At 36.8% G+C, this 25,818-nt stretch overlaps 1 protein-coding gene across 4 annotated transcripts in view; it reads left to right on the forward strand.

Moving 5' to 3' along the window:
- The window catches only part of PDHX (pyruvate dehydrogenase complex component X), a 62,018-nt gene that overhangs the window by 15,969 nt on the left and 20,231 nt on the right, over positions 1 to 25,818 (forward strand). For 3 of the 4 annotated variants that reach the window (XM_036259221.1, XM_036259220.1, XM_036259222.1), the window contains exons 3-6: positions 10,327 to 10,427; positions 20,007 to 20,206; positions 22,926 to 23,024; positions 24,800 to 24,974. In XM_036259221.1, the coding sequence (XP_036115114.1) occupies positions 10,327 to 10,427; positions 20,007 to 20,206; positions 22,926 to 23,024; positions 24,800 to 24,974 (575 nt within the window). The remainder of the gene's footprint in view (positions 1 to 10,326; positions 10,428 to 20,006; positions 20,207 to 22,925; positions 23,025 to 24,799; positions 24,975 to 25,818) is intronic. The other variant, XM_036259223.1, reaches the window with a different exon arrangement.

Here is a 25,818-nt window from a genome sequence, read left to right on the forward strand (position 1 = left end):
AAAGAACAAATAAGGAAAGAAAATAAGGAAAACTCTTGAAAGAAGAGCAGTGGAAGAGGACTGTTTCCCTACTAGATATTGAAACTTACTGTTAAACCCGCATAATTAAAACTATGGTATTGGTACAAAAAAAGACAGACTAATAGAACTGAATAGAAAATGAGGAAATAAACAGTTGCACATGGGTACTTCGTGCATAATGAGGGAAAATAATATTAGATTTAGTCTTCTTACTATGCCAAAGAAAAATTAAAAATGAACTAGTGTACAAAAATGAAACTATACAAGTACTAGGGAAAAATGGTGAATTCCTCTGAACCTGGACATGAACCAAACAGCCTAACTACAGCCCAGATTCCAAATGTGATAAGGGAAATGTTTATAAATTTGACAATAAAAGTCATAACTTTTATACAGCTGAAAATACAGTAAGTAAAAAACAAGTGACAAATTGGAGAAAGATACTTTCAATTTTTATCACAAAGGGTTAATATCCCCAAAATTTAGAGAATAAGAAAACTATTAACTCAGTGGGAAAACAGGAAAGATATATGAACATATGGTTTTCAGAAAAAGAATTGCAAATTGCCTTTAAACATATGAAAATAAACTTAATCTCATACTCATAAGAAATGAGCAAACTAATGCTACGCTGAGATAGCATTTCTTACCAAACATAGTGACAGAAATGAGAAAGTTTGACAAGCTATTCAGTTGATGAAGCTGTGGAGGGAACGGAGGAAGCAGGCTCTTCCCCATTTCTGGAGGAACTGCAAAACAGAGTAAACCCTGGAGAAGAGAATTTGTCGACTTCCAGGCAATTCAGCTTCTGGGAGTTCTGTCTGGCCAAAGCCCTTAGACATAATAAGCAACGGAACTAGACTCCCAAGAGCTTCCATTATTTGGAATTACTAGATCCATAAAAATGTATGTTTGAAATGATTAAACATCGAAGAGAAAGAATTTAAAATATAAAAAAAGACAAACACTATCTAAGAAGATGAGGCAGATTTGAAAAGGACAGAGAATTTTTAGGAAAGAAAATATTGTCTCTAAAATTAAACAAAAACTGAAGGTTGGGTTAAAGTGTGGTTAAACATGACTGACCAAAGAATTTGTGAACTAAAGACCAACCTGAAAAAATTAGCTTGTATATAGCTCAGAGAGATAATGAAGTAGAAAATATGAAAGAGAAGTTGAGACATGAAGAATAAAATGAGAATCAATCAGTAATCCAAAAGGAGGAATTCCAGAAGGAGAAAAAAGAGGGAATGAGGAAGAGGTAATGTTCAAAGAAAAAATGGCAGAGAATTTTCTAGAATTTGAGAAAGGTAAGTCATATCATTGAAACAGCCATTAGGAAACAGCTTCATTAGGAAGCACATCTAGTATTTGGCTCTGTGTGGCTGTTGCCATCTTTTAAAATAATTACCAGTATCTAAGAAAGTTTTACCTTTATAAATAATTTAATTAATTGGATTTTATTTTTAACTTATTTTTTCTTGATAAATTGCTGGGCTTTGGCTATTTCCATATTAAGTATGATAGAATGTTGGTGTCATTAATTAATAATTCAGACACAGAACAGCCTTTCAGGGTTATTATAAAAGATTAAATTTTTTCACACTTTAAGAACTGAAAGGCAAGTAGATGAGAGGGTTCTTCGGACCACATTTATCTCTCACACTTCTGGCTCACTGGCAATCTGATAAGTTATTCACACCCATTAGAATATGGAGAGTATGATGAAAAGCCGGGAGACAAATGGCCTCATCATTCTGTTCTTTTTTCCTTTTGATTGCAATGTGCTATTTTTATGTAGGACAGGATATGATGTTCTTTAAGCCCATGGAGCACATTTCCCTGAAGGTTGCTCTTTAAATTTTGTGTCCTGTTAACTGAGGAGGAGTTCGTTTGCTAATACACTACACATAGTTGAGATCAGTCTCAACCTTTGTTTCAACCTGTTTTTTTAAGTTCATCAACTTGTGATTTAATTGAGCATACAGCTGTCCCCCACCACTTCGCGCTTCGACTGTCGCAGCTTCACTCTATCGCGGTTTTTTCAAATACCATACTGTATTTGAAATACTATACTGTATTTGAAATACCATACTGTATTTGAAATACCATGCTGTATTTGAAATACTATACTGTATTTGAAATACCATACTGTATTTGAAATACTATACTGTATTTGAAAAAACCGCGATAGAGTGGAGCTGCAACAGTCGAAGCGCGAAGTGGCGAGGGACGACTATGTATAAATAAAGAATCCCTCTCCGGGAAATTCATTTATCGCGGTAGAGTCTGGAACTGATTAATCTCGATAAATGAGGGCCAACTGTAATTTACTTTTTATTGACATGTACTGTACCCATGGGTATGACTATATATGTCTAAGTACTGTATGTGGTTTTTGTTTTTGTTTTTTTCAGACAGAGTGGGAGAGAGGGAGGGAGGGAGGGAGAGAGAGACATCAATGTGACAGGGACACACCAATTGGCTGCGTCCTGCACCACCCAATCACGGCCAGGGATGAACTGCCACCGAGGTCCATGCCCTTGACCGGAATGGAACCTACGACTCTTTGGTCTGTGGGCTGACGCTCTGACTGCTGAGCCAAACCTGCCAGGCCTGTTTTTAGTACTTCACATATTTATAATAACTTGGTTTGGTCATTCTGTATTAAAATAATTTATGTTCTGACACAAACGTTTTTTCTCGTTTACCTTTTTCTCATATTAGCTATGTTTTTAAAATATGTCTTGAGATCTTATCAATGTATGATCACCATTATAAAACCACGAGTTTAGACATTCAGACATTAAGAGGATTGAGATTTTTTTTTTCATGAAAAAGAATAATGTATTTAATTGTGAATCTAATTTTATTTTTTTTGAAGCAAAGGCTAATCTAATAACTTTTAATGGTTATTAAAGGTTCAGTTGTACTTTAACGTTTCTTGAAAACCTGAGACTTATTCCCAGCTACTGTCACTGAAGTTGTGTGTGCGCATGTGTTGTAAGTCAGGGCAGTTGGGCAATGAAAGGAACGCTGGCCTAGGACTCAGGTTTGTCCTTTGGGTCCCACTCTGCCATGCGCTGTCTGGGGATGAGTTGAACTAGATGAGATCTACGGTATATTCCTGAGTTTAGAATTCTGATTACTTAATTTCATTTTTTTTTAAGTCACAGAAACATGCAGTAATATCGCATATAAATTATTTCTGTCTTGGTTGATCTAATGAATGTTTGAAAAGTAGTTTTATGATGAGTATTAGAATATTTAGTTTTAGTCCGAGGAGTAAGTAAAGAATATGCATCATAAACTAGTAGAGAAACTGGTAGCACTTCAGAAGTGCTAGGTAACACACGGTGTCTCTTGAAAGGTGCATTGAGCTGTTGGGGTGGGAAGCGTGCTTCTGATAGTTTCAGTTTCATTAAAGTGGATATAGTTTACTTTTCATCATGTGGATGGTCAAATTGGTTAAAATGTTTCGAAAGGAAGAAAATATTCTTGTTGCCCCTTTGGTGAGAGAATATTTGCGTGTATGAAAAGCATTGTTTCTGGAGATAGTTCAGAGCACGTCATGGAACACTGGAAGGCAGCCCGGCTGAGACCGCTGGGTGTGGAGTACGCAGTCACGCGGGGCCTGAAGTACGAGTGGCCTTCTTCAGTGAGGGTTGCTGCTGCAGCATTTTATGTGGGCATTCCCTCGGTCATGTGACAGGGAATTTTTACTATTTCAAGTAGGTTTATGTAAGTCGTAGACTATAAGATCGTATGTAAAACTCAGAAGTAAAACTGTCTTGAAGGATTTTCTTACTGATGTGTTATCACTAGGTACCACTAGAAGTTATATGGGTTTCTGGCATCTACTGTAGAAGAGGCTTTGATTTCTATTATTTTGGGGTATTTTTATAACGTGTTTGGGTGCTAAAATGGAAATTTTTTGAAACAGCTATTCACAAATACCAACATTTTTTCAGTACACTTCTATTTTCACACAGCTTTATTTCGGTATAATTTACACAACATAACATTCACCTGTTTTAATTGCACAATCTAATCACTTTTAGTAAATGTATAGAGTTTTGCAACCATCACCATAGTTCAGTTTTAGAATATTTCTATCACCCCAAAAGATACCTGGTGCCTGGTTGCAGTTACTTTCTTCCTACATCACCAGCCCTAAACAACCCAGAGCTGCTTTTTATCTCTCAAATATTTCTTTTCTGGACATATGTAAATAGAATCACATAATATATAGTCTTTTATGACTGGCTTCTTCCATTTAACATGATTTTAAGGTTCTTTCATGTTATAGCATGTGTCAGCAATTCATTACTTTTGGTGCTAAATAGCATTGCATCATTATGCTCTTTTTTTTACTCTTACTGTTAGTATTTCTGTTTTGTCGTTATTTTAGAATTGGTGAGTGGAATTCTGGATTACAGTATTACTCAATAGAACTTTCTATGGTAATGGAAGTGTTCTGTCTGCACTGCCTAGTACAGTAGCCACTCACCACATGTATCGGGTACTTGAAATGAACAATGCAATAAAATGGGAGCGGTCAGAAGGATGTAAGGGAGTTATCACTTGGCCTAGCCGTTTCCTTCTCAAAGTGCTACTCATGCCTTCAGCCCTCTGGGCAGAACCTCACATGGCCTGGGAGCCAGGTTGCCTGGGGTCTTGGGCCCTACAAGTAATATCCTTTCCTCGTGTGTGATGAAATGAAAAGAGTTGGCAAAGTTGCTGAGTAGGGATCCCTCCTCTGTCTTCTCACACTGCTGTAGGCACTGATTGGATGGAATTGGCATTGCTATGTATTTGTTCCTACTCTTCTTCAATCAGATTAGGGACTTCTTGAAGCAGGTCTGTCTTACTATTTTTTACTGCAGTGTATTACACATAGGGGCAGCTACTAAATATTTGTTGAATAAACAATTGAATTATTTTTCTCTTTAATCATGGTTGTCATGGTTCAACAGTAAAAAAAGAGATTTTTTTCTTTAATGAACATTGAGGTAGGCTTGATTTATTTGGTCTTACAGATTAATCTAACTCTCCCCTGCCACTACTACCACACACATATCATTTTTTTTTTTTTTATCCTCATTCAATCAAGGACATGTGTTTTTATTGATTTAAAGAGAGAGAGGGAGGGATAGAGGGAAATATCAGTTGATTGCCTCCCATAAGCGCCCCAATTGGGAATTGAACTCAGGACCCTTTGGTGCAAGGGACAATGCTCGAACCAACTTAGTCAAACCAGCCAGGACTACCACACACATCTTTTAAATGCAGACTTTTATTCTTGATTTTTGGCAGAACAAAGTTATTTTGTGAAAGGCACAGGATGTGTTTAGTTAATAACTTAAACACCACCATTAACTGTGTTTCATCAAGACTATACTTCATACCCAGAATGTCTAAAGAGAAAAGGAAGCCTCTATCCTCCACTCCTCAGCTCTGGCAGCTGCCCATCGGGACAGGAACAGGATGATGCTGCTGGCTTCGGTGCTGGGGAGCGGCCCCCGGGCGGGCCTCTGCTCGGCCCCTCCTGGGGCCCGCACTCTCGCTCCAGGCCCGCTCCACCTCGTCTGCACCACAAGGAGTTGGCACGGGACACTGCAAGGCTGCCATCTCGTTCTACAACCAGTCAGCAGTCAACAAGGCAGCCGAGGAGCCGCCTGTCACCTCACGCCAGCCATGGCGCTGTCCTAGCTTCCTAGTCTTCTCCTCTCAGCTATGAACTTGTCGTAGACAGACTGTATCTTACGGTTGTACTTACACCCACTGCTTAGTATAATGCCTTGTACACTACTATTTGTTGAGTGATCTGTTTGAAATACAGGGTATGGTCTAGGGAGCTAGAATGAGTCTCAGTTCTTAATGGTTATTAGTAACATACCTAACATTTTTGTCTAAAGACGTTGCAAAGTGTTATTTGAAGATGTATGTGAAGAGTTCACCTAACATTTCCAGTTCTGTGATTTTTTTTTAAAATATAGCTGCACATTCAAAACTTTTCTGAGAGTCATAGAGATTAAGTATCTTGGTCAAGATTACTAGTAAGTGTCAGCGCTTGTGTCTGAGTTGTAAGAGCTCCTTGTAACTGCTCTGCCTTGCACTTTTCTAAATTATAGTGCTAAATTGTTGATCAAGGCTGAGACTGAGTATATCTGGAGTCTCCATGGCTCATTATTTGGTCTCAGAATTTTTTTTTTTACATTTACATTATGTTTGATTAATTGATAGATAGAACCTTAGTTTCATGATAAATTGGGACTATATTGCTCTTATGTAATAATATGGTGTTTTAAATTTGACAGTTTGATGTATACCTTATGAGGAAATGAAGATGTGTGAAATTATTGCAATTTTTTTCTGAAGTGTTTTAATCTCAGACTCATTATCTGTGAGATACTAGCCTGGGGAATGAGGTAGATTATAAAATACTTAAGATGTGTCCTGTTCCTGTTGTGAAGAAGCTCATAGTCTGGTAAATAGAGGAAACCCTAACTTTTAAAAAAGTCATTAATAGTAGCAACATAACATTTTATAATGCAATTTCCGATTCATTGGAAATTACAACTATTATAAGAATTCGGGAACAAGAGCAAAATCATCTAGGTTGACCTATGGCTGAAATTGAATTTGTGGGTTGTTCTTTAAGTATGTTTGGAATTTGAAATAGATGAGCTCAAGTGATAAAACATCTTTTTTTTGTGTCTTTTTCTGTGGCAAGAATTTCCTTTCTAGGTGTCTAGAAGAAGTATTTAATTGCTAGGTTGCCTACTTCAACTGTTTTCTCCATGGTTACAGCAGAAACATATAAAAGTGTGATTTTTTTCCCCTTTGGAAGTACAATCTATTTTAACTACTAAAGCATCTGTCATATAAAGAAGTAAGATTATATAATCTGGTGCTGTAGCTTTCTCTATTTGACATGTAACGAACAGTCTTTTTTGGTCTGATTCCTACTTATCTCACCATCTTAATATCTCAACCCTTCTCTCAGGTACTATTAGGCAGAACCTCCAAAGTGTCCAGTTTTTTTTGGTCCCCAGGACTTTGGGTATGTTGTGCCTTCTGCCTGGATCACGGCCTCTTTCCTTTATTGTCTCCTCCTTGTCTTTTCAGGCTCAAATTAGATGTCCTTCACCTTCCCAAAACTGAATTAGATGCCCATCCTGAATATTCCTGTAGCATCCTGACTTCACTTAATGCTACTGTAGTTTCCAATTAACTTGTCACTGGAAAGTAAATGAGCTTCTTGAGATCAGAAATCTGAACTCCTCCCCCACACCCCACTTCTGTATCCTTGGTGCCCTAATGTGTTTTCCATAAATATTTGTTCAGTAAAAAAATCTCTTTGGAGTTAGACAAGCACCTTTTCTTTTTGTGTTCACTAGATATTATCTAACAGATAAGTTTGTTTCTTTCATTAAAACAGTATATATTGGTGGTTCTGAACTGTTTTAACTAAAGATATGCAACCATCTATGTGAAAATCTTGTTTACAATGAAGTAGTTTCTGTACTTTCAGAGCATATTTGTTATCTTAGTATTTTAAATTTCCCTCCATGTTCTTTTACTGAGTATGCCTGTTAGTATTGCTGTACCAACTATTTTTGGTGGTTGTGAGGGGGGTGTATCTGTTATGTTGCATATTTTTCTGTCCCTTATTTTTTATTGTTTTTGTTTTAGGTCTGTCTGTTATAAGCCACATTTACCCAGATTTTTAAATAATTCATTTTGATAGTCTGCTTTTGGTAGGTGGCTTCAGTCCATTTATATTTATTGCAATTACTGATACTTTTGGATTTATTTCTACCTTTTTTGTTTGTTTTTATTATTTTCTGTTTTTCTTGTTATGTGTCTGCCTTCAATTGGATGTTAGTTTTTATTATTTTCTATGTTTCCTCAGATTTTTTGAATACTGTAGATTATATTTCTATTTTTTAATATTTTTTTGGTGTATTAAGTTGTTAAGGTACATATTTAATTAAATGTTGCCAATAAAGTCTAGAATTATTGGGTATTTTTTCCTCCTATTTATATCAAAGTTCTTAGCATGCTTTAACAATCCCCTGAACATTCCCTATTCACCGTAATTCTTTTTTAGAGTTTGAGTTTTACACCTTTATAAACACTCAGAAATGACCTTGTGAATGATTAATAGTTAACATTTTTATCAGTTTCTGTTCTAATTGTTTCTTGTAGCCCATGGGCTGCCTCTGTGTCCACTGTTCTTCTTAATGAACTGCATTTTGTAATAACTCATCAATAGGTGGTCAATTTTCTTAGCCTTTATATGTCTAAAGAATGCTTTTCCTTCATTCTTAAATGATGGTTTGGCTACATACAAAATTCTAGACAGTTATTTTTCCTCAGCTTTTTGAAGATGTTTCTCCATTATCTTCTGATCTCTGTAGCAGCTGCTGAGAAGTGTGCTCTCAGTCTGTCATTCCGTTGAGGTAACCTGATTTTTTCCTCTGAAAGCTTTTACGATGTCTTCTTATTGTTGGTAGTATGCAGTTTCTCTACAGTGTGTCTGATGTGGATTTGTGTTTATACAGTCTGATACTCTGTTCTGTGGAACTGTATTTTATCAAGTTATTACTCCCAGAAAGAGTAAGCTCAGTTAAATTTTACATACACATGCACTCAGGCTACCACCACCTAGATCAAGATACAGAACATTTCCAACACGCTGTGAGACTCCCTGTGCCCCCTCCCAGTCGATACACCATAAATAGCCATTATTCTAACTAAACTCATTCAGAACTCTTTCATTTTGAGGGTACATGACTCTTCAGTTCTGAGAAGTTCTCAGCCATTATCTTTTCACGTATTGTTTCTCCACCATTCCCTCCAGTCTCTTCCCTTGGAACTCCGGTAAGCAAACATTGCACCCTCAGTCTAATGTCTAATGCTCAGTCCAGGTGGTTTCTTAATGCTGTCTGCAATTTACCAGCTCACTTCACTGTGTTCATCTGCCATATGCCCTGTTGATCGTTTGTTTTTATTTCACTGAGTATTTTTCATTTCCAAGATTTCTAAGTAGGTTTTTTGTTCTAGCTGATAGTATTTTATTTCTGTACATTATTGTTTTTTCTGCCTTTTGTTTTTGTGATGGATTTTCATTTATATTTCTCAGTGTCCTCAAGATACTTATTTTAAAATCTTTGGCAGGTTTCACTAAATGAATTATACTGAAATGAATTTCTGTTCCTATTATTGATTTTGTGATTTTTCTTTCTTAGCATTAAATTTATTCATATGTTTTGGAACTTTGTAGTTTACTTTTGAGTGAAAGGTGTTTGTGTTTTAATGTCTTCCCACCTACTCTTCCCCTCCCCCACCCTCTAATCAGGGATTTTATTATTGATATTAGAGATATTAGCAAGTGTAGTATTGGAGCCAGAGGGTGGCTTGGCTCTGTTCCTGGTATTGAGGGAGGCAGTGATTTTGTTCCCCCACCTTCCTAGATCCATAGTTCTCACTGAAGTTGTAGTCCTGGTCAGTATGTGTTGGTCGCCTATGTCATCAGCCTCCTGTTATGAGTAAAGAAATCCTGACACAGCCCTCGCTTTAAGTTGAGAATCTGATTTGAGTCCCCTGGCTTCGTGAGGTCACTTTTGGTTTCCTTTACTCTAAGAGAAACTACTACACTTTACCCCCAATCTGCTTCAAGATCTAGAAACCAGCAAGTCAGGTCCTTCCTGCTCAACGTTTTTGAGTTTCCATACTGTTTCTGATGCATAGAAATGTTTATTTGACCTCATTGTATCTTTGATTATCTCCCATTTTGCTTAATATGCTTTATTCATTTATGCTCTGTGGTGCCAACAGGTTTTCTGAACTCAACCTATGATGTTAATCCAGAAGTACTATTAATTGTAAAACTTTTCTCTTTGTGGAGTAAGAGTCAAAGGATATTATAAAGGCAGGAATGTGGGGTCTGGAATTGATTTGTTCATAGGAGGATATGCATTCATTACTGTTGTCTCTAAAATGTGATTTTGTTTTTAATATTTACTCATTAATTTTTGTACTTGCTTTTTTGTTATAACAATTATTACCTTATGTCCATTATAGAGCTTTTGGAAAATACAGCAAAATATATACATACACACATGCAAACATACACATACATGCATGATGAGAATTACTTATAATTCCACAGCCTAGAAATAGCTACTGAATATTTTGATATTTATTATTCATATTTTACACACATATACACATACCAACTCACATACCAAAATTCATATTGTAAAAAAACAAAACAAACCCAGTCTTGTTTTGTAGGTGAAGCTGTGAGTGCTGGAGATGCCTTATGTGAAATAGAGACTGACAAAGCTGTGGTTACCTTAGATGCAAGTGACGATGGCATCTTGGCCAAAATACTGGTAAGCTTTTATTTTGTTTTCAACAGATGAAGATTTCTTAAATGTAAAGTTCTTTGAAATAAAGTTACCTTTTATTTTTACCTCTTTATTTATAGTGTTGTATTATTTGCTGTATATTTTAAATTCAGATGTATAAAATATTTTAGTGTTAAGGGCTAATAATAGCCCGTGATGATCAGATAACAGAGAACTGTTTCAACCTTAACACTGCTATTCAGTGTTTTGGATTTTCTAGTGGAGAACGAGAAGCATTCTGGCCTGAGGGAAGAGAGAAGGCTATTTGAAGCAGAATTTGAAGGCAAAGAAAGCAATAGGTTAGAGCTTAGAACTAGTAATTTCAAAGTTTATAACTGGTAGAATAAAAAAGAAGGAATATCCTGGCTGGTGTGGCTCGGTGGATTGAGCATCGTCCCATGAACTCAGAGGTCCCAGTTCAATTCCCAGTCAGGGCACATTCCTGAGTTACTGGGCTTGATCTCCAGTAGGGGGTAGCCAGGAGGCAGCCGATAGATGTTTCTCTCTCACATTGGTGTATCTATCTCTCCCTCTTCCTTCCTCTCTCTGCAATATAAAAAAGAAAAAGAAGGAATGTTTTTATCATCACAGGAGAATAAGAAATTCTGTCTTAGTTGCTCCCCAGGACTCCCAGGACTGCAGATGCATAGTTATCTGCTCAGCTGCTTTCTCTAGACGAGACTGTTTTAAGATGTCCTGTGACATCTTGTCCATAGGTTTCATAGCCACACTCACTGGCCTGGTTCTATTCTTACTCATCCTTACAATTTGGACATTTTTATAATCATTTAAAATTTATATTTATATAAAAATGTGTGTATAGAATATTTTACATACTCGAATACAGTTGAGTTGACAGTCTTTTCTATTGATAGTATATTTTCTGTTCCATGAGCATTTTTATGGAACATATGCTTGTAGGTCTAGCAAGACCAGTCATTTCCTTTTAGATCTAAATTTAATATATGCAGTTGTTAAACAAAAACATTTACCGGCCAAAACCTTTTCTAAAAAAAGGATTTGTTGAGCCAAATGCTAGCCAGAAAAAGAACCAGGTCCTGGGGCAGGAAGTCTGAACCACCAGCAGCAGGGGCAGAGGAAGAAGGCAACATGGCAGCTGTCCCGGAGTGAAGGGCAAACCGTTTGGGGAAGAAATATGTATTTTGTTTTGAAAGAATTATATGGGCTGTGGGAGAAGGTCAAGAAGAGCAAGTTCCGAATTAAGTGCAGAGTCCCTAAGGGAGAAGTGTTTGTTCCTTTGGATTGATTGTGGGCAACGGTCCAGAATTACGCAAGAAGCGGAGGCACCTGGTGGTAGGTTCCTTGGCTATTCTCTTTAGATAATCCGGGAAATAGCCACCTGGAAGTTAAATCAGTTTCAGTGTACACTCAGGAATGTGAGCAGTTCTTCTGTTGGTTTTGCGCTGCAATAATCTCGAGGTCCTTCTCTCAGGCCTGCTGTATTTAACTTGGTCCTTCCACCCTCAGGCCTGCTGTATTTAATGTAGGACACCTCAGAATTTTCTCCTTGTCATGGTCATTTTGAAAGCCCTCTGGGCATCTACTTTTTAATTAATTTAAAATACGGAGCTACATCTTGGATACTCGAGTGGTTTTACTAGAAACTGAAGTTAGTACAGCCCTTTAAACAAAATGTGTAGTAATATAACAGAGGTTACTTAAACAACAGAAGAAAATGTGAAATATCATGTAGACTTTAAAAAGTATTTCCAGGAAAAATGTGATTTTTTTATATAGTACACATTAATAAATATTCAAAAACTTGTTGGGAAATGGTTTTAAAATTGTATACAAGATTGTATAGTGATTACAGCCTTGTAGGACTATAAGAAAAAACATAAGTATAGCAAAGAATAAAATGTTACGAAAATGTTGAGTGTTTGTCTTTGGGAAGTGGAACCAAGTGATCTTCCTTCCCCATTTTTCCTGTATTTTCTGAACTTTCTATAATTCTATTATTTAAATGGAATATTAAAAAGTAAATTAAAATGACTATTGAGGGTTACATTGTACATTCATTGATGGTACATGTTTGTTTCTTAACTCCTAGAGCTTTTAGTATACAGCATGGTAGCAGCTAAGGTTGTAGGCTGTGGAGTCACACTGCCTGACTCATACAGCTAATAAGTTGTACCAGTTATTCATTATGTAATGATCGGCAAATTCTTTAACTTCCTCTGCCTTTTCATAATAAAAGAGATAATAATACCTGCGTCATGGGGTAATAGTGGAGATTAAATGGGAGAATACGTATGCACTCATCACAAGACCTGTCACCCACCATCTGCTGATAAATGTTGCCTTTCTTCCCATCATTATTATAATTATTCACTCGGCTCTTGGTGACTATGAGATCCCATGCTTTCTGCATGTTTGTCTAATAAATTGCAATGGTCGTTTGTGACTAGATGATAAGTATCTATTTATGCTTCTATAGTTTAATTTGTACAGATAAGCTGCACATCTTTTAGAGGTCCCTTGTTGATGCGTTTTTAATTCTGAAATTCCAGCTCACCACTGCTTTGAGCATGGATATAATGCCTTCCTTTGTATATTCTATCCAAAGATCACGCTTTGAAATGTTATACTCTAATTAGATGTAGATATTTACACAGTTTTCATTTGTGTTTCTTACTAGAAAATCCTCTATCCCTTTTTTCTAGTTGTTTATATTTTATTCTTTATATTCTAATTTGGCAAACTTCCTTTACTTGTCATCTACAATATTAATAGCCATGTAAAACACATTGTTGGAAATGCTTCCTTGGAGGAAATTGAAGGCTAAAGTTTCTTTACCTTTATAACTGAATATAAATATATTATGTAGCAGCTAAGATTGTAGGCTTCAAAAATATAAATATTTGTACCCAAAATAGTTTCTTTGACTAATTTATGCAGCATTTCGAAAAAGAAAAAAGTCGTTTGAATTACCATATGTAATAAACACAGCTACATTTTATTGTGTGTGCTTTTGGCAAGCTGTGTTCCTGGCCCCACATTATCTGGATTGCTTGGCTATGAAAGCCTTCCAGAATTGACAGCATTTCCCAGTTAGCTGCTTAGTAGTGCATTTCACATTGCCAACAATGCCATAGGTCAGTAGTGCCTATTCCTCTGGCCCCTAATGCTCTGGAAAGCGGTGGGGGATATGATTGATAGCAGCTTTAGTGGCACAAATAGCAATTTTCTTGCCAGAGAAAAGATTGTATGTATATTTTAGGGCTTTATTATTATTTCACATGCTTTTTAGGTAATAGGAATGGGAGTATATTAATGTCACAATGTATGCAATTTTAAGGGGGATAATGGGAAAAAAAATTGAGGTGGTATTACTGGTTTGTGGATTGTTTTTTTTTTTAGTCTTTCATCCCACTCCATTCCCAACCCCCACAACCCTACAAAAGCAAATTATACCTTTGTCTTTCATTGTGGAACAATTATCATATCAGCATAAATAGAAAAATTATTTTTATAGGAATACATAAATGAGATTTTACTTTCAGAATCAAGGAACTGGATAATTGAGCTTGTTACAGTTAAGATACTATATAAAAGTCTAGTTTTTAAGTTTGTCTATATTTTTTAAAGGATTATAAATTATAACCTATTTTACTATTCACAAGGATTTATTTTCACAGCTTTTGAGGGGTTTTTGCATCCCCCTCACCCCAATTTCATTATTTTCTTTGTATTCACTCATAATTTTTGCATCTGAATTTCATTTTAAATGTGAAATAATATTATTAAACTTCAACTAGAACCAGGAAAAAAGCTTAGAAGTTCTTAATAATGTTAATAAAGAGTATTTTCTGTCAGTTTAGATAATGTTATGATTTATTTCCAATTTAGTTTTGTTAATGGGAAACTTACATTCTCATCTAATCACTAGTAAATTGTTGAGCAGAAAACCTTAAATTATTACACACACATTAGTTCTTAGGCTTATATTTATTATTCAGCAAATTGGATGGCAGGTGTTTTAAATGATAAAGTAATAAAATAAGAATATTAGGAGGACATATTTAGAGAGTTTATTAGAGATTGACTTCAATCAATTTCTTAGCTGTATTTCATTCTAATACTATGTCAATGGTGTTTTCTAAAGATTTTTTTTTCAAGATGGTTTTATTTTCTTGTTAGGTACTCCTCCCTTATTTTTTTTATTACATTCCCACAATTGCCTTCAAAGTTGCCTTTTATAGTTTGAAAGTTTATGGTTGAAATTTGAACTCATGAGAGTTTCAATTAATTGTTCTCTGTGTACTAATATATATATTTTTTAAATCCTCATTCGAGGACATTTTTGCATTGATCTTCAGATAAAGCGGGAAGGGGAGAGGGAGGAAGAGAGAGAGAGAAACATCAATGTAAGAGAGACATATCGAATGGTTGGCACCCACACGACCCCAACCAGAACTGGGGACAAACTGCTTTCTGATCCCCTACGTTATTTATGTATATATCACCTTTTTCATTTTTTACATGGCTTGCTTAAAAAACAAAACAAAACAGAAATATTTGCCTAAAGAATGCACAGCCAGCCTAAGCCTGAACATTTAATTTTTTTTTTTTTTTTTGATCCTCATCTGAGGACATTTTTCAACTTTCTGTTCAGATAGAGTGGGAGGGAGAGAGAAAAACATCTACGTGAAAGGGACACATCAGGTGGCTGCCACCTGCACGACCCAACCAGGGTTGGGGACAAACCGCAACCAAGGCATGTGCCCTTAGCGGGAACCGAACCCGGGTCTCTCTGGTCCGCGGGCCGACACTCTAACTGCTGAGCCAGATCAGCCAGGGCTGGACTAATATTTTTAATTGAGAAAATGCCCTCTTAAAGCTCAGAACAAATTCTATTACAGTCGTCCCTCGTTTATTGTGGTTAATAATCCGTTCCTGGCTCTAGCAGTTGCACCTGGCGTTGAAGGATTCCTGGGGTGCTCGAACACATAGACCTACAGTCCAAGCATACAGTAATTTAATTGTAATTGTAATTGTAATGCAGGGGTGTACAATTGACTCAGATAACTGAGCGCTCACTGTATCATTTTCACCGTCTTGATCAACTTTTTACTGAATATATTTGAACAAACCGCGAAAGGGTGAAGCTGCGAAAGTCGAAGCGCCGGGGGACGACTGTAAACGGAAGTTCTATTTTTTTCTGATTGGAATGGATAAATGACATTGAAATGGTAAATGAATCTATATTCCCCAAGAATTAAAAGCAAAATTTATTATAATATACAGTGATACCTCGGTTCTCGAACATAATTCGTTCCAGGAGGACGGTCGAGAACCGAATTGTTCGAGAACCGAAGCAATGAAACCAATAGGAAAGCGTGACTCCACAAAGCGTGACTCTCTGCACTCACACTGATGACGCAAGCAAGGCGCGCTGGGCCGAATGAACGCCATTCGGCTCGACTCGGCTCATCTCGGAAGTTCGAGTTCCAAATATTTGTTCGGATTCCGAGACAAAAGTTTCTCGAATCTCCTGGTCGAATACCGATTTGGTCGAAAACCGAGGCGTTCGAGAACCGAGGTATCACTGTACTTGATTATCTTCTCTTCTAAGCCTGTTTTAAAAAATGGTAGCACTGTCCTGAGCGCTGTATGGTAATTTTGATCATGTGAATGCAGTTCACAGATTTGGTACTGATCGAATTGAATGCATCTCATGCCAGACAGCATTTGAATCCTGGCTCCATATCTGATACCCTTGTGATCGTGAACATTTAACATTGTTATGCCTCAGTTTCCCCATCTGGAAATAGGAATAATAATAGCACTTAACCTCATAAAATTATTAGGAGAATTGAATGAGTTAATACTGTGCTAGAACAGAGCCTGGCACTTGAATGCCAGACAAACTATTTTTCAAGGACTTGAACCTTTCTTCTGCCCCTCTGCCTTTACCTCATCTTGTCATTGCTTTGTTTTTAGCTTATATTTCTTTCTTTTAAACCCAAGTCTATTGTGCATATAAGTTAATCAGTATATATTAAAGAATAAAAACAGTTGAAAACTGTATAATGGTTCAAAACCCTGGTGAAAAATCTTTACTAAGTTTTCAAACCAAGTAGGTCAGTCTGATTATTCAGAGTATCTCCACTAATCACTGTGCTTGCTTCTCAGTACTCACTTAGCAGCTCTTAACTGTTCTACTTTTAAATCAAAAAATATTTAATTGTCTAACATACTGATTTTTTTTTAATCTACATTATTTTAAATTTAATCCATACCTGAGGGCATTTTCTTATTTTTTGTTCAGATAGAGTGGGAGGGAGAGAAAGGAAGAGAGAGAGAGAGAGAGAGAGAGAGAGAGAGAGAGAGAGAGAGAGAAACATCTACATGAAAGGGACACATCGAGTGGCCGCCTCCCTCAAAACCCCAACCAGGGCCGGGGACAAACTGCAACCGAGGTATGTGCCCTTAGCGGGAACCGAACCCGGGTCTCTCTGGACCGCAGGTCGACGCTCTAACTGCTGAGCCAAACCGGCCAGGGCCATACTGATTATTTTTTAATGTCAAAATCAAAACAGTATATTTACCAGCACTTAAATGGAATGAACCCCTCAAACAGTTTCCCTGTTGGGAAATACTGCTGGAGTTATTTTGTCTCTTGACTTCATCTCTATCTTTTGGTACACGGATGAGCTTAGGTGGCTAATTTTTGCACCTTTGCAGGTGACTTATGTCAGCCTTTGGAGATGTCTTTGGTAAAGAGGCCCCTTACTGGGGGTTTATGTCTTGGGATAGAATTCAGCCTCTGTATGAGTATTGTGGAAGAACATCTATTATCTCATATGTTGCTATTTACTCTCCAGTACTTCTAGCCTATTTTATGCTGGGCCTTAAGCCATCAATTTCCAACCTCTACCAAGAGACACCCATCTGTAGTCCTGTCTTGATCCATGTTGAATATATTTTTTGTTTTAAAAATCAGTAACTTGGAGGAAACTACCAACACCACAATAATAATAATAAATAATTGTAAGACCTTTTACATTTAGGTAGTGGTTACTAGATGTCTGACACTCTTTTGTGTTTTGTATCAAACTCATTTATTCCTCATACAACTCTATGAGTAGCTACTATTATTATTTCCGTTACAGATGAAGAAATAGTTATGGTGAGATGAACTTTATTAAGGTCCCTTAACTAGTAGGTAGTAGCCAGACTGAAAACCAAGGAAGTCTACAAAAGATGGGAGGGGAGGCCAATACATTGAGTGACAGATTCCAGATCCAATAATTCAGCATTAATCAGCAGTTTTATACCAAGTATAAAAGTCCTGCATTTCATATTAAGGGATCAGTGGCGCAAGAGTAGGAGAGGATTTTGATCAGGTAAGCCAGGTGCCTGGGAAAAGAACTGGGTATTTGCATTGTCCTCAAACTCCAAATGCTGCTGCAGAGTTGAGCACATCCGCCCTGCCAGCCCCGAGGGGCAGCCACAAAGGCTCCCTTGTTTGGTTTCTAAACACTACTTGGAAAGAGCATTATTTACTCTTCTGTCACTAAGTCTACACCACTTTTAAATATTTGCTAACTCCAACATAAGCAAACTTGTCTACAGGAAACTAGCACACCTCTAAAAGATCTCTTATTTCTAAGGGAATAAAGAAAGACAGAGAAATGAACTTAATTTCATTTAGCAATTTTTTTTATGACTTTAAATGGAACTGTAATAGACATTATTTTAACTTCTGTTGTATATTCAAATTGTGTGGTAGTATACGCTTGTCCATTATATTTGGGTATCATGCTTCATACTGTCATCTTGAATGGGGAAAAAATGTGAGTAAGAAATAATTCTGTTTGACCTTTAGATGTGATAGCAGTGGAAGTGACACTGGAAGCTCGTGGCCCGCATGTGAAGGCTTCGCTCCTAGGCTGTGCACGGGAATCAGTTATGTGACTGTTGTAAATAAAACAGTGTGGCGTCAGTTTCAGGGTTAATATAGTTTCTGATTCAGATTTCAGAAATCTGTTGATATTTTCCAATACTTTTTTATTTATTAAAGTATGCTTTGCATTGGATATTCTTTGTACTTGGATATTGATCCTATTTCTGGTTCAATTTTGATAGGAATTAACATCAAGTGGACTGTATATCACTTAGTGCTTTTTTCTATCAAGTTTTAGGAATATTAGTCATTTTACTTTGTGGTTTTGAGTTAGCAGTTCATAAGCAGATAGACATTTTTAGAAGAGGAAGAAATGTTAACCTAACAGTAATCTTAACTCATCTTTTTGATGTAGTGAGGGCAAATGAGTAGTCCAAAGGAGTAAAACTATTTACTATGTGATACAGAGAACTAAAAAAAAAAGAAATGTTCTTGGGCTTTTTAGTATTTTTCCACAGCTTGCAATTCCTTAAATGTCCTTACTGAGTTATGAATACCAATTTCTTACATATTTTTTAGTTTATCAAAGCGTTGTTCCATTTCTTCTCCATCAGCAGTTAGTAAATTAGAAAGCCGCCTTGCTCCCAAACGTAGGCCTTGTTATTTTAGGAACAGTGCACATGCTAATCAGCAGCAAAATTAGTGTCGCTCAGGAATGTCAGCCTCATTCTAGGGGTTATGCTTTTACTTATAATTACTATATTAGTGAACATCCTGCCACCTGTCATTTAATTATTCGTTAAATTATATCTGTAATGAACCTTATTTAAAGTAATTGAAAGGGAATAATGGAAAATTTTAAAGGAATGACATTTTATTCTACTACTGAACTTATAAAATATTGTCATCTGAAGGTTCTCTAGGGACTCTTTTTCAATAAGTAAATAAGAATCAATCTTTTAAAAATAAATACTACTGAAACACAAAATATATTTATCTTAAGCTTTATATTCAGTCTTATTTATACTTTTAGCTGAGACACCACCATGTTTCTGATGTACTTATGAAACATGCGTGCCGTTTATTTTATGTCTCAGGTTTGTAAATAGATGTATAGAGAAAGGTGGGAACTACATTTAACATTAACCAGAGTAGTTGACCAGTTCCGTCTATACAGCGGAATGGTCTTTTTTTCTAGATTAAGCATACTGAAAATATTTTTCTTTAAATTAATTTTGTAAAGTAAATAGGACCTATTTGGGGGAATTACTTTCTTATGAGTTCTTAGAATTACCTAAGCCGTTGTATAGAACTCTAGGGAAGACAGATAGTTGAGATATGTAACCTCGGTCTTCTGTTTTGGATTTGTACTGATTGACATCAGAAGGAAGATGGTCATAAATATGTCATACATTCAAATGCTGTTAGAAAGAAGGGAGAGTCTCGATTTTCCCCTGATTTCAGGAGATAGCATTAGTAACTGGGAGGGGAAGTGGTAAAGGAAGGTACAAGTGGGAGAAGGCAGGCAAAGAAGGCGGTGAGTTAGAGGAGGTGGCAGGCTGTCTTGGAAACAGATTTTAGCTCAAATTAAGCCATCTTTCTAACCTGTACAGAATAATCCAACAAAGGAATAAACTACTTCATGAGGTCATGAGCGTTTCCATCTCTACAGTTATTTTCTTTTTAAAATATAGGTTGAAGAAGGATCTAAAAATATACGGCTAGGTTCACTAATTGGTTTGCTAGTTGAAGAAGGAGAAGATTGGAAGAACGTCGAAATTCCCAAAGATGTAGGTCCTCCAGCAGCCACTTCGCCACCGGCAGTGCCTCGTCCCTCCCCAGTGCCACCAAGTTCTGTCCCTGTCCAAAAGGAACGCACTCCGGGGAAACTGCAGTGAGTATGATTATTTGAGTGATGATGTTAAAAAAAAAAAAGGTATGGCAACTTCTAGAATATTTTAATCATTATAGTATTTAAAACATCTCTGTACATTAAATAGGTTGTTGTTGACATTCCCTTTTTTCCTCTTAGGAAACTGAGATTTAGGAATAAGTTCTTTTACCATCATTGTTCATTCAACGAACAGTTATTGAATGTCTGCTGTGTCGCAGGTACTCGGAAAGCCCTGCACACCCCTGGGGAACAGAACAGTCTGTGTCCACACTGAGCTTGAATGGCGTTTTAGGATTCCAGAGTGGAAGTGGAATTCGGTGTATAAAACTTCATATTGTGTTCCCATTCATGGGTTCCAATTACTGTAATATGAATACCAGTTTTAAATGTGTAACTGATCGTGAAGTTAGTGTTTTGACACGCGTCCCTTTTCCAGCTCTTCTGCTTTTGAGTTTGAGACAGCTTAGCGCTCAGTTTTGTCTAGTTGTTCTGAAACAACAGATTCTTAGTAAACATTGTTCTACTTTAGTTTTACATAGGTTTACTTGGTAGGCTCTGAAAATTCTAACAAGTTTCATTTAGTTAATATTCTCCAGAATACAAAATTACTTTATAGGAAAAAGTTATTTATAAAAAAAAAAAAGTCCTAAGAACACGTTTGAACTTAAAATTGCAGGCCCTTTCAGTTTTTAGTATTTTTTTCTTGACCATTGTCAGTAATTGTCAGGAAAAAAATCAGTGTTTTTGAAATACTGAGTTTTAAATTCCCGATATCACAGGATTTCTGACTCCATTGTCTTAACCGCCCATTATTTTCTCTTTCCGACCATGAACATCAGAAGGCAGGCTCAGCGCTGTCTTGTACCCAGTGCTCTTCCCCCCGGCCAAGATGATCCTGTGTGCTCAGCCTTCCCTACGATCCCTCATTAGAGACGGACAGGCCCCATGTGCAGGGTAACAACCTGCTGTGAACCTGCCCAGTGTTGGCCCACACAGTGCTTTTCCTTTTTTAAAACGTTTTGAATTGATTGCTTACTGTCGACCTTACATACGAATGGGAGCTTCCAGTGAAGACTTGGTGGCCGGAGCCGGAAGTGCAGTACATGCCACATCTGTCCCTCTTCATTTCTGAGTCATGCACGCTGGACTGGCCCACCTCTCTGGTTTTCTGTATCTGCCTGTGTTTGCTGCTACGCTTAAAGGCCTCCACTGAAGAGTGCCCCAGTTGCCCTGTCTCTAGAATCAGCGTAACTGTTTTTGCCTCGCTCACTCTTCTGGAGTGTATGTAAGGTGATAAATGCTTTCAAGTAACTACGAAGGGCTTGAGCAAATACGTGAAAGATACAATTCAACCACAACAACAGCCTAACCACAATAGGCAAAGGACTCAAGTATACATTTCTTCCAAAGAAGATATACAAATGGCCAGTAAACATGTCTAGTATCAATAATTATTAGGGAATTGCAAATCAAAACTACAATGAGATACCACTTCACACTCATTAGAATGGCTATTATTTAAAAAAAAAAAAAGGAAAATTACTAGTGTTGACGAGGATGTAGAGAAATTAGAACTCTTAAGCATTGTTGGTAAGAATGTAAAATGGTACAGTCACTCACTGGGGGAAACAGTTTAGCAGTTCAAAATTAAAAATTGAATTATTCGTGATACAGCCGTTCCTCTTCTATGTATATACTCAAAAGAATTGAAAACAGGGACTCAAAGTGATATTTGTTACCCATGTTGTAAAAGCATTGCTTAGGATAGTCAAAAGGTGGAAACAATGCATGTGTCCAAAACGTGCTGTATGCATGCAATGGAATGTCACTCAGCCTTGAAAAAGGAAGGAGGTGCTGACACACAGCACCACCTAGATGAACCTCGAAGACAGTTATGTTGAGTAAAAGAAGCCAGTCACAAAAGGACAAATACTGTATGATGACCACTTACATGGGCTATCTGGAGTAGTCAGAGTGGTAAAGACAGAGTAGAACGATGGTTGCCAGGGGCTGGGGGTAAGGGGGAGGAACGAGGAATTACTGTTTAACAGCAGAGTTTCCGTTTGGGAAGATGAGAAGGTTCTGGAGGTGGATGGTGGTGATAGTTGCACAACCCTGTGGTTGTACTTAATGTCAGTCAGTATATACCTAAAATGCTTCAAATGGTAAATTTTAAATATATTATCACAAAAAAGAGGAAGGAACATTATAGTTAGTTCCTATTTATCTGTGTGATGAGCCATGTGAAAAATAGAAGCTTTCTCCTTATGAATATATACTCTTTTTTTTATTTATTTATTTTTCTTTATTAACTTTTAGAGTGAGAGGAAGGGAGAGGGAGAAAGAGATAGAAACATCGATGAGAGAGAACATTGATTGGCAGCCTCCTGCATGCCCCCAACTTAGGGATCAGGCCCACAACCTGGGCATGTGCCCTGACTGGGAATCGGACCTCTTGGTGCATGGGTCGATGCTCAACCACTGAGCCACACCGGCCAGGCAATATTTATTCTTTTTAAAAGTATATTTTGAAATAGTAACTAGTTCAATTTATATGAAAATCTTTTGATAGTAATAGAAACCAGATTAGTGCAAATTAATCTATTTTTGCTTTATGTTTTTATTTTTTTAATTATCAGCAAAAATGTTGATGTTAAGATCTATTTCAATCAAATGTGAGTGTTAATTGATTCCACTAATCTTCATGTTTTCTTTTTAGGTTCCGCTTAAGTCCAGCTGCCCGTAATATTTTGGAAAAACACACACTGGATGCTAGCCAAGGCACAGCCACTGGTCCTCGGGGCATCTTCACTAAAGAGTATGTGTGTGCTTTTCGTAATAACCAATTTCATTATTTATGATGATCGTTTTTTTCTGAAAGTATTTAAAGAGGAGCTTATTCAGTGTTAAGATTTAAAAAAAAGTACACTGTTCTTTTGTATTTTTAATTGCTTTTGTCTCTATAAAATTGTATTCTATGCAAGGGTTGTTTTCTGAATAATTGCAGCATTACTAATGAACAGTTCTAATTTGGTAGCTAAGCCAGATCCTTAGAAATGGTGATAAATGCAGAAAATTAGAGTGTAGAGTATTGAAACTTTGTATTGTTTAAGTTTGTATGAAATAAACATGCATTCACATTTAAATTTCTAAAATATGGAAATATACTTTTAAAAACAATTTTATTCTTATCTGTGTGGATTTTATTCATTTATATGATCAAAGTAATTTCCAGATTTAGTTGAGTCTCTTGTTAGATTTTCTTTTCTATTTTGTCTATACATTTTTAGTACCACACTCATAATTCTTCCAACTGAATTTTAAACAATTCATCTAGCCCCACTGGCAGGGTTTGACGGGATTGCAGATTTCCATGGTGTTTTTATTGGGATTATGTCACGTTTTAAATTAACTTAGAAAGAACTGGCATCTTTATGATGTTGAGTCTTTTCGAAAACACTGATGTGTCTTCCCGTTTGTTTAAATTTTGTGTCTTTCAAGAGTGTATTAAAACAGTCCCTGCTCTACTGAAACTTATTCTAGTGAGAGACAAGGATTAGTCAGATAGGCATGTGACCCCAGTATAAGGTTGCTGTAGTTGTATGTGCCAAATTTCTGTTGGCAGTAATGTTAAAATTTCCAAATTAAGTTAATGTTTTAAAGCAATATGCTTATTTATATGAATTGAAGGCTTGACATATTTAGTAATCTCACTACATCCTTTGAAAAAACAAAGATACCTTTATTTTACAGAGTAATACAAAGGCAAGTTTATTACTAGTTTAGTTATTTTTTATTTCAAATGATGTTGTGGGTTAGGTTTATTACATTAAGTTGTGCTGATAGCATATTGAGAAAAATTAACAATGGTATGATTTCCTGGCCGTAAACAAGGTAATTTACACTAAACAGTGATTTAGTAAATATCCTAATGAAAGACATAAGTGCAATAAACTTCATAATTTCCGAATGCCATGTGAAAATTACTTCACAAATATGAAGAATGAGGGTGTGGTTCAATTTATGGATTGCTTATCTTCCAAATGATAACCCCCCAAGAAAAAAGACTAATTTCTTTTTTTTTAAAATAACTGTCTACACCCAGTCCTGTTTTTATATGTATATATGTTTTTATTGATTTTTTTAGAGAGAGAGGAAGGGAGAGGGAGATAGAAACACTGATGTGAGAGAAAACTATCACTTGGCTGCCTCCTACACGCCCCTCACTGGGGATTGAGCCTGAAACTCAGGCATGTGCCCAGATCAGGAATCGAACCAGGACCTCTCAATCCATGGGAAGACATTCAGTCCACTGAGCCACACCAGCCGGGCATACACCCAATACTTTGATAAAATTTTGTTATTTTATTTTTGAAAATATATAAATATTGTAGCCATTGGACAAATAATATGAATCATCAGACCAGGTAAGAGACAAGATTCACTTATCTAGCTCAAGTAATTCATTATGCATTATAGCCTTGACATACATATATTTCTGTATCTTCCTTCCACATCTCATCTCCATTTTCTAAAACTTTTATTATAGTTCTTGTTGCTAATCATGGTTATCTAATTCCCTCTTATCTCCAGGGACGCTCTCAAGCTTGTTCAGCTGAAACAGATGGGCAAGATCACGGAATCCAGACCAACCCCCACCCCTCCAGTAACTCCCACTACACCTTTGCCCTCACAGGCCCCAGCCAAGCCATCTTATCCCCGGCCAATGATCCCACCCATGTCAACACCTGGACAACCTAATGCAGTGGTAATGTCATCTGAGTAGATTTTTACTTTTCAGATTTAAGTGGGAGAGAAAATAAGCACCATTACTATATGTTTTATAAGTACTTTTATTTATTTTTTTTAATACTCACCCGAGGACATTTTTCTGTTTTTTGTTCGGATAGAGTGGGAGGGAGAGAGAGGAAGAGAGAGAGAGAGAAACATCAACATGAAAGGGACACATCAAGTGGTTGCCATCCGCACGACCCATCCAGGGCTGGGGACAAACTGCAACCGATGTCACCCCTTAGCGGGAACTGAACCTGGGTCTCTCTGGGCCACAGGCTGATGCTCTAACCGCTGAGCCAAACCGGCCAGGGCTACAAGTACTTTTAGCAATCTATTTTAGTAGCAGCTAAAAGTGATAAATACAACACTCTCCAAATGCTTTGTTTTGCAGATTTCCTAGCACAAACCAAATGTACTTGTCCAGTGTTAACTTCTGAAAGGAACATTAGAATTATGATTCACTTTATATTTACTACAAGTTTCACAACTTCGGTACCATATATACGCTCTATAATCATGATTGTTTTCATGTCTTTTTTCTTGGGGGTGGTACTAATAATTGGTAGCAAACAGTGGCTCCCTTTTGTGGACATGTTTTGTTTTTTGATTAAGGAAATTGATAGTCTCACTATGGAGAATTACGGAGTTCCTCACGTTTTACTTCTGAGGTGTATGCAGTACAGCAGGCCTTTTCTGTTTTCAAGTCCCTCCACTCTGCCGCTCTGTCTTTCTTTCCTGGCTTCATGCCATTCATTTCCTTCCCCTCAGAAAGAATGTGGATAATCAGGTTTATTTAAAATTGAATGGGCACCTAAAGA

This window comes from Molossus molossus, unplaced genomic scaffold (genome assembly GCF_014108415.1).
Source record: "Molossus molossus isolate mMolMol1 unplaced genomic scaffold, mMolMol1.p scaffold_m16_p_13, whole genome shotgun sequence".
Lineage (NCBI taxonomy): Eukaryota > Metazoa > Chordata > Mammalia > Chiroptera > Molossidae > Molossus > Molossus molossus.